The 12,325-nt window shown below is 37.4% G+C and overlaps 1 protein-coding gene across 1 annotated transcript in view; it reads left to right on the plus strand.

Moving 5' to 3' along the window:
* The window catches only part of LOC107586104 (cadherin-23-like), a gene marked incomplete at its 3' end in the record, with an annotated part of 165,424 nt that overhangs the window by 84,859 nt on the left and 68,240 nt on the right, over positions 1-12,325 (plus strand). The window contains exon 6 of the mRNA XM_016273338.1: positions 1,730-1,822. Within this exon, the coding sequence (XP_016128824.1) occupies positions 1,730-1,822 (93 nt within the window). The remainder of the gene's footprint in view (positions 1-1,729; positions 1,823-12,325) is intronic.

A 12,325-nucleotide genomic window follows, 5' to 3' on the forward strand; every position in this document is an offset into this window, starting at 1 on the left:
TCCTCCGGGCAGGGGTGCCCCTAGAGCAGATCTCCAGGCATGCTGTGGTCTACACGGATGCCTCCACCACCGGGTGGGGTGCCACGTACAACGGGCTTGCAGTCTCAGGGGTTTAGACGGGCCCGCAGCTGCATTGGCACATCAATTGCCTAGACTTGTTAGCAGTGTGCCTGGCCTTGAACCGTTTCAAAGGGCGCTTACGAGGCAAGCATGTACTGGTCCGAACGGACAACACAGCGACCACTGCGTACATCAACCGACAGGGTGGTCTGCGCTCCCGTCGCATGTCACAACTCGCCCGCCATCTCCTCCTTTGGAGTCGGAAGGTTCTGAGGTCACTTCGTGCTGTTCACATTCTGGGCCTGCTCAACCGTAACCTACCCCAGGAGGTAGTGAACACTATCACTTCGGCAAGAGCACCATCTACAACACGCTTACGCCTTGAAGTGGAATCTGTTCGTCGAGTGGTGTTCTTCTCGTCGAGAATACCCCCGGAGATGCCCGATTGCAGTCGTGCTTTCCTTTCTGCAGCAAGGGCTGTAGCAAAGGCTGTCTCCCTCCACCCTCAAAGTCCAGGTTGCTGCTATTGCTGCGTACCATGACCCGGGGAATGGGAAGTCCATAGGTAAGCATGACCTCGTCATCAAGTTCCTTAGAGGGGCCAGGAGGTTGAATCCTACCCGGCCCCCCTCTATCTGCTGCCTTATTATAATCACGCTGTGATCAGCGGCAGCTGGATGTAATAATTGCATGCCAATGTGCATTGGCTCGTTTAGTTTACACTCTAAGTAGATTGGTCTATCAAAGCGATATCCCTCATTCCAATTCGTCGGTCACGACGTGACATCTCCGTTCCCTCCTTCAGGGAACGAGGGTTACCATACGTAACCGACACGTTCTTTTAAACTTTCTATTCGTCAAACAATCTTGAAACAAAATTTCACAGTTTCCACAAAAATATTAAGCAGCACAACTGTTTTCAATATTGATAATAATTACAAAAAATATTTTTTAAATAAATGCTGCTCTTTTGAACTTTCCTAAAAAAAATTATTAATTAACCCCCCCCCCCCATAAAAATAATAATAAAGGTATCACAGTTTCCTCAAAGATATTAAGCAGCACTTAACTGTTTCCAGCACTCATAATATTAAGAAATGTTTCCTGAGCACCATATCAGCATATTAGAATGATTTCTGAAGAATCATGTGACACTGAAGACTGAAGTAATAGCTAAATTCAGCTTTGCATTACAGGAATAAATTACATTTTAAAATATTTTCAAATACATTTTTTTAAATGTTAATAATATTTCACAATATTGCTGTTTTTACTGTATTTTGGATCAAATAAATTAAGCTTGTTGAGCAGAACCTAAATTTTTGAACATTGAATTTGTTTAAAGGAATATTTTCTTCAAAATTAAAATGCATTACTCAGCTTTCTGCCGTCCCAAATAATATTTCACAATATTGCTGTTTTTACTGTATTTTGGATCAAATAAATTAAGACTTGGTGAGCACAAGAGACTTTTACTGACTGCAATTTCTTATTTAAAACCATTAAAAAATTGTCTTGTTGAACTTTTCTTTTATAGTGTCAATTACTATAGACTACCTTGAATTTCTTTTTTTTCTTTTTTAATCTATGAAATCCAATGTAGAGTTAATAGAATGTTATTTATTATTTAATTTAATTGTATGTGTTATTTGATTTAATTGGTTTTTAGGTCGTCAAGGATACAGTGAACATTCAGATCGGAGATGTAAATGACAATGCGCCATCCTTTTTCAACCAGCCCTATGCTGTTCAAATACCAGAGGTAATGTACAACACTTCACTTCTCAAAATCAAGCTGCAGTGGCATTCACATCCTATTTTGCTTCGATAATGTGATTTATCTTCTCATTACTGTAATATCCTGTTTGATATGGAAATATGTTGGGTGAGACATTTTATTTTATTTTATTTTTATATGTTATTTAATTTTTTTAAGTTGTTTATTTGGATTTATTTTGTTTTTAATTAGTGCATTTATTTTAAATATTTATTTTTTTTATTTTGAAATATTTTATATATTTTACAATAAATATTATATTTTGTTGTTTTATTTTAATTCATTTTTAAGTTAAACTTTTTTCTTGAAACAATGTTCACCAATGATTTGAAAGATTTCATGATGTCTTATGATAAGACTCATTCAAAGTTTGAATTCCAAATATGTTTGGAATGTGGAGAATGTTTTTGAATTTTCTTTATTTCTATATACAGTGGGTACGGAAAGTATTCAGACCCCCTTAAATTTTTCACTCTTTGTTATATTGCAGCCATTTCTTTTTTCCGTCATATTCGTCACCCCCGACTAAGATCAACAGACTTCCCCTTCTCTCACTCTCCTGTTCTGTCAATCAACACTCTTCCAACTTCAACTTATCCCTCACTCCTTTTCCCATCATCCGTCTGGCCCATCCCCTTTTAATCCCTGACATGAGGTAATTTGGTAGAGTAAAGTAGACATTTCTCTCTCTCTCTCTCTCTCTCTCTCTCTCTCTCTCTCTGCAGCACACACACACACCTCAGCTGATGTTTTTATATTGTGTGTCTATATACATCCCACACTCCTCCCCACAGCAAATCTTCAAAGCCACAGTTATTTTTTTTCTCTTTTCAATCTGTCATTCTGAGTAAATAAAAGTAGGGTGAGAGTGAGCGAGTGTGAGCGAGAGAGCTGTATTTAGCTGATGCTATTTACTGAGGCTTGATGATTAAGCTGTCTGCACTTAGGAGGACAGAGGAGGACCGACATGTTTGGCCACTTACCCATAATTCTCGCTCTTCATCAGACCTGTGGAAAACTCAAAGAGATTTGGATTGTTCAGTGTAGAGTCTCTCTGACTGTCTCTTACCTTTTAGGATCACTAAATAATCTTTTAGGTTGCAGCTTGTATCATTTCTTTTGAAACATGTCCAGGTCATATTTCACCACAATTTTTTGTAATTATAAATATATATATATATATTACAAATTTTTCTAAATGGTGATTTTCATTAGGATATTTACAGATGTTTTTTTTATTTAATCAGTATAAATACACAATGTACAACACATTTTACCATGTTTTATGAATATTTTACAATGCATTTAATTTATTTGTAATTCCGATTATTCTACATGGTGATTTTCATTAGTGTCTTACAGAAAAATATACTATTATATTTAATCAGCATAAATAAACATCATGCAACACATTTTACCATGATCGTTATGGTCCAACAGAGAAACAGAATATCCAAATAATGTAGTCTCTTTATCAGATTTAAACACACAACCATACAGTGGGGAAAATATTTATTTGATCCCCTGCTGATTTTGTTAGTTTGCCCACTTACAAAGAAATTAAGGGTCTGTAATTTTTATGATAGGTTTATTTTAACGTATAGAGACAGAATATCAACCAGAAAAAAACACATTATATAAAGGTTAGAAATTGATTTGCATTTCAGTGAATGAAGTAAGTATTTGATCCCCAAGCAAAATATGACTTAGTACTTAAGTGCAGAAACCCTTGTTGGCAAGCACACAGATAAGACTTTTCTTGTAGTTGGTCACCAGGTTTGCACACAGCTCAGGAGGGATTTTGATTTGGGATTCTGTCGTTTGGCAACTCGAAGTTTCAGATCCCTCCACAGATTTTCTATAGGATTGAGGTCTGCAGAATGACTAGGCCCCTCCATGACCTTAATGTGCTTCTTCTTGAGCCACTCCTTTGTTGCCTTGGCAGTATGTTTTGGGTCATTGTAATCCTTGAAGGCTTATCTATGACCCATCTTCAGTGTTCTGGCTGAGGGAAGGAGGTTCTCATCCAAGATTTTACAGTACATGGCCTCGCCCATTTGCCCCTCAATGCGGTGAAGTCATCCTGTACCCTTAGCAGAAAAACAGCCCAACAGTGTTCTTGGGGTCACAGTCAGCATTTCTCTCCCTCCAAACATGGCGAGTTGAGTTAATGCCAAAGAGCTAAATTTTGGTCTCATCTGACCACAGCACTATCTCCCAAGCCTTCTCTGAATCATTTAGATGTTTTTGGCAAACTTCAAACGGGCCAGTACATGTGCCTTCTTGAGCAGTGGGACCTTGCGGGCGCTGCAGGATTTTAGTCCATTGCGGCGTAGTGTGTTACCAATGGTTTGCTTGGTGACTGTGGTCCCAACTGCCTTAACAAGCTCCTCCCGTGTAGTTCTGGGCTGATCCCTCACCTTTCTCATGATCATTCTTACCTCATGAGGCAAGATCTTGCACGGAGCTCCAGACCAAGGCCGATTGATGGTTGTTTTGTATTTCTTCCATTTCCGAATAATCCCACCAACAGTTGTCTCCTTCTAACCAAGCTTCTTGCTGATGGTCTTGTAGCCCATTCCAGCCTTGTGCAGACCTACAATCTTGTCTCTGACATCCTTTGACAGCTCTTTGGTCTTGCCCATGGTGGTGGGAGATACAGATTGTGTGGACAGGTGTCTTATACACTTAATGAGCTGACATTAGGGGCCTGTTTACACCTGGTCATTTCATGCATTTTCGCTGATCGGATATCTTCCTGATTTGTTCAAACGCTTCAATTTACACTTGGCCACATAAATATGTTGTTGCAAAACGGATTTAAATCCGATCTTCAATTCCCGCGCTATATTTAAATTTAAGTTCATGTCAACGAAATCAAAAGATAAGCGCTGCATTTGATTAATTATCAGCTCATTTCAACATGAAAGACCGCAACATAGGAGAGCGCGCGGCATCAGCCCTGGAAAGATAAGTTTGTCTTACTACTTTTAATGAAGATGATTGTGTGTTGACCATCTGCATCTTTGTTTAATTCGCGGCAGTTTGTTTTATTCGGCTTGCTGAAGAGATACTCAGCTACTCGTCCACGGCGATGCAAGTTTCATTAGCGCAGTTATATCTGACTATAATGTCATATAGCCTATAACATGCTCTCACACGTTTATTATTTTAACATTTTGGAAGGAGTAAAAATTTACATATGGGTTTCAAAAACCAGATGCGTTTACACTTGTCCAGTTTCATCTGGAATGCGGCCCAGACCACCTCCTGAAGTGGTTTGAGCAATCGGATTTATATCCATCTCGAATGCGTTTCGAAGGGCATTTACACCTGATCTTTTCACGATCGGATAGCTATCCGATCAGACAAACCGCATGAAGTGACCAGGTGTAAACAGCCCCAAAGTGACAGGACTAATCTGTGTTCCACATGGGCACAATCTGTGGGAGCTAGAATTCTTGCTGATTGATAGGGGATCAAATACTTATTTCACTCACTGAAATTCAAATAAATTTCTAACCTTTATATAATGTGTTTTTTCTGGATTTTCTGGTTGATATTCTGTCTCTATCTGTTAAAATAAACCTACCATAGAAATTACAGACCCTTCATTTCTTTGTAAGTGGGCAAACTTACAAAATCAGCAGGGGATCAAATAAATATTTTCCCCACTGTATGGTTGTGTGTTTAAATCTGATAAAGAGACTACATTATTTGGATATTCTGTTTCTCTGTTGGACCATAACGATCATGGTAAAATGTGTTGCATTGTGTTTATTTATGCTGATTAAATATAATAGTATATTTTTCTGTAAGTAGTTAAAAATAGTATCTTTTTCCTTCACTCTACATGTCAGAAAATTTATTTTAGTAGGGCGTGTCCAAAAGAGATGGGTCAGAGAAGCCTCAGCAGATTTACAGCGGTTAATAATAACCAGGAAATGTTTTTGACAGGTTTGGTGAAATTTGTCTCTATGTTCACTTCCATTTTACTAACAGAACAAAAAAATCACAGTAAAAGGATTGTAAAGTTGTTTTCACTGAACATTTAGACCTCTGCTGTAGCTTTTAAAACAAGTAATAGCGTCAGCGATGCCAGTGACACCAATGACATAATCAAACATCGTTGGTTCTCACATGCTTCATGACTACACATCGTTGATGCCTGGCAGAATTTAATTTGAGAGTGATAGCAGGAAGGAAGATTTTAATTTTGGGGCAAACTGTCTTTTTTCCCTGTTTAGAGCAAGAAAAAACCGCCCCAGCTTCACTCCAACCAACTTTTCCTGTTTAAGTCTCTCTGTTTCTGCATTTTGATGGCCTCATTACCTCCACTGACCTCTCTTGTGCTGTGAAAACACTGCATCAATCTGTCACTCAAACTGAATTCCACCAGTCAGGGATTATCCTGACATCACCACTCAGAGGGAGAGGTGAGGAATAGTGTAAAATGGTAGGAAGAGCTGTACATTTAGATTATTTTTTTCAAAAAGGTTTCAAGACTGTACCTTAAAGGTGCTTTAAGCAAATGTTTTTGTCTCTTTGACTAGTGAAAGTGATTTAGGGGATAGTTTGCACTTTCTGGAACAAATCAGAAGACAAGAAGCAAAAAATGTATGATAAGACCTTTTTTAAAGTAGCTTTAAGAAGGAATCTTTCAAAAACCTCAATAAGATTAAAATGTTTTTGCTAGAACAACATCTATAGAATGATGTGTGAATAGGTTGAGTATCATAGCAGGCTGAAGGAAGGAACTGTGTGTGTGTGTGTGTGTGTGTGTGTGTGAATGGGCTGGTAATTGGCAGTGTAATTTGTTGGGCAGTAACTGTGGGAGGTTTCTTATGGAAGAGAAGCAGGTGAACAGTATTGCGTCTGACAGTTATAAAGCTGCTTAAATTTACAGCCGTGTGTGTGTGGGTATGTTAGTATGCAGTCGTGTGTGTCAGTGTTTACTGCACTGTTATTCTGTGATGGCACTCTACAGCGCGACAGCAAGAGAATAATATTGTGTGAGAGACTGATTTGAATGTGATGAGGAAAAGCACTGGTTGTATGTTATTGAGAACTGAGTTGAGAATCGCTTACAATCCTGTTCAGTTTGCCGAGTTAAATGTAAATTTATGTGCATTTTTTTGAGGAATACACTACTAATTTTTATTTATTTTATAAATTAACACATTTATTTGGCAAAGATGCATTCAATTGATCAGAAGTGGACAGTAAATATATTGATAAGGTTTCTATTTAAAATAAATACTGTTCATTTGAACTTTCCATTCTGGGTTCCACAAAAATATTAATCAGCTGTTTACAACATTGGTAATAATAAGAAATGTTTCTTGAGCAGCAAATCAATGTATTATAATGATTTCTGAAGGTTCGTGTGACACTGAAGACTGATTCGGTTTTGCTGTTTCCTACAATATTACTATTTTTACTGTATTTTTGATCAAATAAGTGCAGCCTTTGTGAGCATAAGAAACTTCTTACAAAAACACTAAAAAAGATGGACTAAAATATATAATCAGTAGGCATTTAAAGGTGGGGTAAGCGATTTTTCAAAAACGCTTTAGAAAACTGATTCGGGCAGAATAGCAGAACAAACTTGTAGCCAATCAGCAGTAAGGGGCGTGTCTACTCATGATGTGGAGAAGAGAGAGTTCAGTGCACAGGACAGACATTAGCCGAGCGACAGAAAGATAGAGATGGCGGATAAAAAACAAAAGAGGAAAACGTCTGCGGAACAAACGAAGGCTTAAGGCAAGAAGTAGGACCCGTGTAAATATCGGATCAGCTTTCCAGCGCTGGAGAGAACTCAAGGAGCGGATCTCGAAAGTCTGTCTAGTACACTGGACAAAGCGATCGTTGAAAATCATTTGAAATTTGTGTCAATATGTCATGAATAGAACGCAGCAGCAGTTTTCTGTTGGGGATTTGTTGTGTCGTGCCACACCACATTCAGTGTAGACCATAGATATGTATATATATCTATGGTGTAGACAGCATCACTGATTATAATGAGTTCTATATTATTTTGTCGCGCCGCGCCACTTGCGTCTGGTGTAGACACGGTGTAACATTGGTTTTGCTTTGTTTCACAGAACTAATCGTTGCCTGGGTTGCGTACGTATATGTGGGGCGGAGCTATCAAAATAGGGGCGAGACCCTTTTGGGGTAGGGGCGTGTTTGTTTTGGTGATTTCAAATGTCAACATTGGCTACTAGAAATCGCTTACCCCACCTTTAATATCCGTATTTATTCTTTCAAGTTTTTATATTAATTGAACATTTTGTGGTGCTGCATGGCAAAATTAAAATATGCTTTGATGGCTGTTAAATATTTTGATAGTATTGAAACTACATATTTTAGAAGAGACATATTTATTTGAACTTTCTATTAGGGAATTAATAAATGTTATTGTTTTCACAAAAAATAAACTATTAAAATGTTTTCTGAATATTTTGCCAACCCTGAACTGCAAGGCTGATTGTATATGCTGAAAAGTGACCTGATCCTGTAAGAAATCGATCTAGAGATGATGAATAACACTCATTAATAGGCTGCTATGTGTTATAGACTGAACACATCATGCCCTGCATGTGAAAGTGAGCAGGTGCCTGAGAGTTTATCATCACCCAAAGAGCCACACAACTTGTGTGTGTGTGTGTGTGTGTGTGTGTCTTCATTGAAAATCCATTCACATTTATGTAAATGCAGGGCATTACACCTTGAAAGGGTGTTTCTCTGTGGAAGTGACAGTGCCATTGTTAGGATGGGCACCTTCAGCTGTGTAAGACCCAGTATGATTTCTCTTTAGATATGCTGTACATTTCAAATAATGAGGTTTTGGTTTTGTTTTGACTTACATTTTATGCATTTAGCGGAGCTTTTATACAAAGTGACATGCATGGCATTGAAGGTATACATTTTCTCAGTTCTTGCATTCCTGGAGAATCGAAACCTTGCTTTACAGTTTAGCTACAGGAATGCTAATGAAAGATTTGTATGAATGGGTTTGTTTTTGTGAGTGTTTGTAGTGGAATCACTCTGATATTAGATTGACTGGTTGATTTTTGGCTTTAGTTCACACAAATTTGAACGTATTGGCACTTGTTCATGTGCAGAAACACGCAAACAGACTTTGCATTTGCAGTTTGACTTCAGAGAGAGAGTGTTGAGATCCTCCTGTGGCAGTGAGCAGCCTCAGATCGGTCGTTCTCCTTGTAGTCTTCAGGTTTTCAACATTCAGGCAGTGTGCTAGGAGTTCATCTGCTGTTTGTAGTATGTGGAAAAGCTTTTCCACATGTTCACTCCAAAAGATGTTTGGAGATTTAGGCTTCTTAAGATTTTTTAAATTATAATTTTAGTAATATATAATTTTTAACTTTTCATTGCCGATTACAATTTTACAAAATGTACATTACATTTTAACAAAATTTTCAGTGATGAATAGATTAGAATACTTTTCTAATTTTTTTTCAATCCAAGCTTTTTTTTTATTTTTACTTGGTCTGCCATCTTGGATTATTGCTACTTTCATGTCACATCGTAATGATTGCATTTATTTGACAAATGTTATTACAATGTTGTATTTACCAGTTTTTTTTTATTTTTATTCTGAGTTGGAGGTGTGTTAGTTTTGAACAAATTTTCATCATAATTATGTTTTTAATTGTAAATGTTAGCTCAGGCTGTACAATTCAGTTTGTATGTTTATTTTTATGTGGTGTTAATTAGGCATGGGCCGGTATGATAACCTTAAACAACAATATCACAGTTTCACGGTATCACGATATTGTCGTTACAGCTCTAAAATGTGTTACTTTTAAATGACTGGGTAAAAACATTTTTCCCGCTGAACACAATATATTTAGTTTTTTGAGCAACATACAGAATATTAGGAAGAGTAGAATTTGTTTATTTTTTCTTTGATTTGTATCCTAAAAAGAAGAACAATAAAGACTGACATCTTTATTTAACCTAAATCTGTAATTACAGTTATTTAATTTTAGTTATAATTCATATACCGTATTGGCCCGAATATAAGACGACCCCCCTTTTTCCAGATGTACCTTTTGGAAAAAGGCTTTTTAAAAACCAAATCTTGTTTTTTCTCAGTAAAACACATTTTGTCTTCAATTATTTTCATATTACATATTTTTCCTATTTTAATGTTTGTTTTGAAAGTATGGTAAAAACTGGAAAAATGTATCAACAATCACATTTAAAAAATATACACTTTTTGATATACCATATAAAAAAAAAAAACAGGTAGCCCATCTGAATTAGGACATTTAGGCTATCCATCTAATAGTAGCCTACCAAAATCTTATTAACAGTAGAAGTTAAATCTTACTGTAGTCTTCAAATCTGGGTACTGTCTTACGTTTTAAAATCACAAAGAGAGTTTGGTCCCATCAGACTAACGTGACAGTCACGACTCATGCAGCTGTAAGCTTTTCTGCTTCGTATTTCCAAGAAAAAAACATCGTCTTATATTCGGGTCAATACGGTACATATCATTTATATAATTTCATAGAATTTAGTTATATCATTTCATATACATAATTTGATTTAATAATAACCCAATTTGAAGCAAAAACAGAATGTTCTTACTAGCTTTGTGAAATTATACTACATGCCTGAAAGAAGCAAACAGCAGAAGCTCTGAATGAGACGCAGATTCACTCTCTGGCAGCAGGAGGTGCTTCTGGAACACCAGATACAGCATTTCCTTGGTTACCGCGTAAAAAAAAGCAGCACTGCGCTGAAACACTGCTTTAATATGAACTATACAGAGACGAGATTAAAAGAAAATACCACGTAAACTTTTCTGAAGACAGTCAGTTCCCCTCAGAAACACATACATATAAACCCCCAAATCAATATTGAGGATTTTCTTCCAATAGTTTGTGCATCATGAACAGTGAGTGATCTGCCTGCTACAGTATTTTTTTCTTTGTCCGTCTTCAGCATCTCTGGCCCGTGTTAACGGGCGTTTACAGACTTCATATTTTCACATAAATTACATTTTGGAAAATGATTGCATTGCAACGCAGTTTGTGCAAGTCCAGAACAGAGACGAGCTGCAATAAGACAAAAAACGGCCGCTTGCCGATCGCGTAAGTTCCAGGGGAAGCTCCTTAATTTCGTCCATCCTACACACGTGACTGACCGCTTGCTCGCACCAACAGGAGGAGGAGGGTCGTGTTACTCGCTACACTGCAATCAACCTGAGGGACTCCTACACTTTCAGTCTTTGAGGAGACATGAAAAACAGCGCATACCGCAGAAACGGTGTAACGGAAAATATTAGTGGTTTTGAAACCGTGAAATTTTAAAATCGTGGTATACCTTGAAACCGGTAATCGGCCCATGCCTAGTGTTGATGAATGGCAACACAAGAATGATAAAATACACAGATACACATATCACACAAATTACAAATCATTCGCTTTTTTTTTCTCTCCTATTTTTTCACATCACCAAGGTTGTACATAGAAACTTCCCAGAAGGACTTGAAGGCAGCAAAAAGTTTTCATTGTCACAATGCATTCTGATGTTAATTTGTGATTTCATTGTCACAATGCATTCTATGATTAATCTGCAATTAATCTGTGAATGACATGTAGTGTACTGTACAATGCAGTCTTAGATTTTGAAAATGAAAAATAAAGGTGGAAACTATAGAAGAACCATTTTTGGTTCCTTCCAGTGAGTAGTTCTTAAAGAGAACAGTGTGCAGAACATTTTAATAATCTAAAAAAAACCTTTTTCCACTATAAACTACCTTTTGTGGAATGGAAAGGTTCTTTATAGAACCAAAGATGCCGATAAAGAACCTTTATTTTTAAGAGTGTTTTGACCTATTTTTGTGTCAAGAGTGTATAATGCCCAAAACTGCTGTCTAGCTAGGCCACTAGGGTTTGGATCACTGAATGAGATAAATAAGGAATATTTGTGAACATTATGCATTTGCAATATAACCAAGATATAATCAAAGGCTGTTAGTAATGATAGAGACCAGTTCTGCATGTCATACAGTGGCAAGCGTAACCACTGTTTCGGGAGGCAGCGTATGGTATTAATAAATATTTTGAAGGGTGAGCTCAGCCCTGTCAGAACAAAAAATATGATATTTCCAAACTGACTACTTTCACTCCCAAACCTGCCAAACATCCAGAAGACAAAGAGCGAGTGTGGCGGCATTCAATTTGCGTTCAAAGAAAAATGGAGTTGCGGGAAATGGAGATTTGTGGTGGACAGTGATGATATGGCCTCTTGATCTGTTTGTAAACTGCCTGCCAAATGTAAAGCAGCGGATGTTTAGGGAAGGGAATTGCTCTCCCCGGCCAGTCATTACGGAATTCACTGCTGGAGCGGTAAACTGGAGGCTTTATTCCCATCACTCTCACTGAAACCTATTACAAACACACACAAACACACACACACACAAACACACACAAACACACACACACACACACA

The sequence above is a fragment of the Sinocyclocheilus grahami genome, unplaced genomic scaffold (genome assembly GCF_001515645.1).
Source record: "Sinocyclocheilus grahami isolate Dianchi unplaced genomic scaffold, SAMN03320097.WGS_v1.1 scaffold77.1, whole genome shotgun sequence".
Classification (NCBI taxonomy): domain Eukaryota; kingdom Metazoa; phylum Chordata; class Actinopteri; order Cypriniformes; family Cyprinidae; genus Sinocyclocheilus; species Sinocyclocheilus grahami.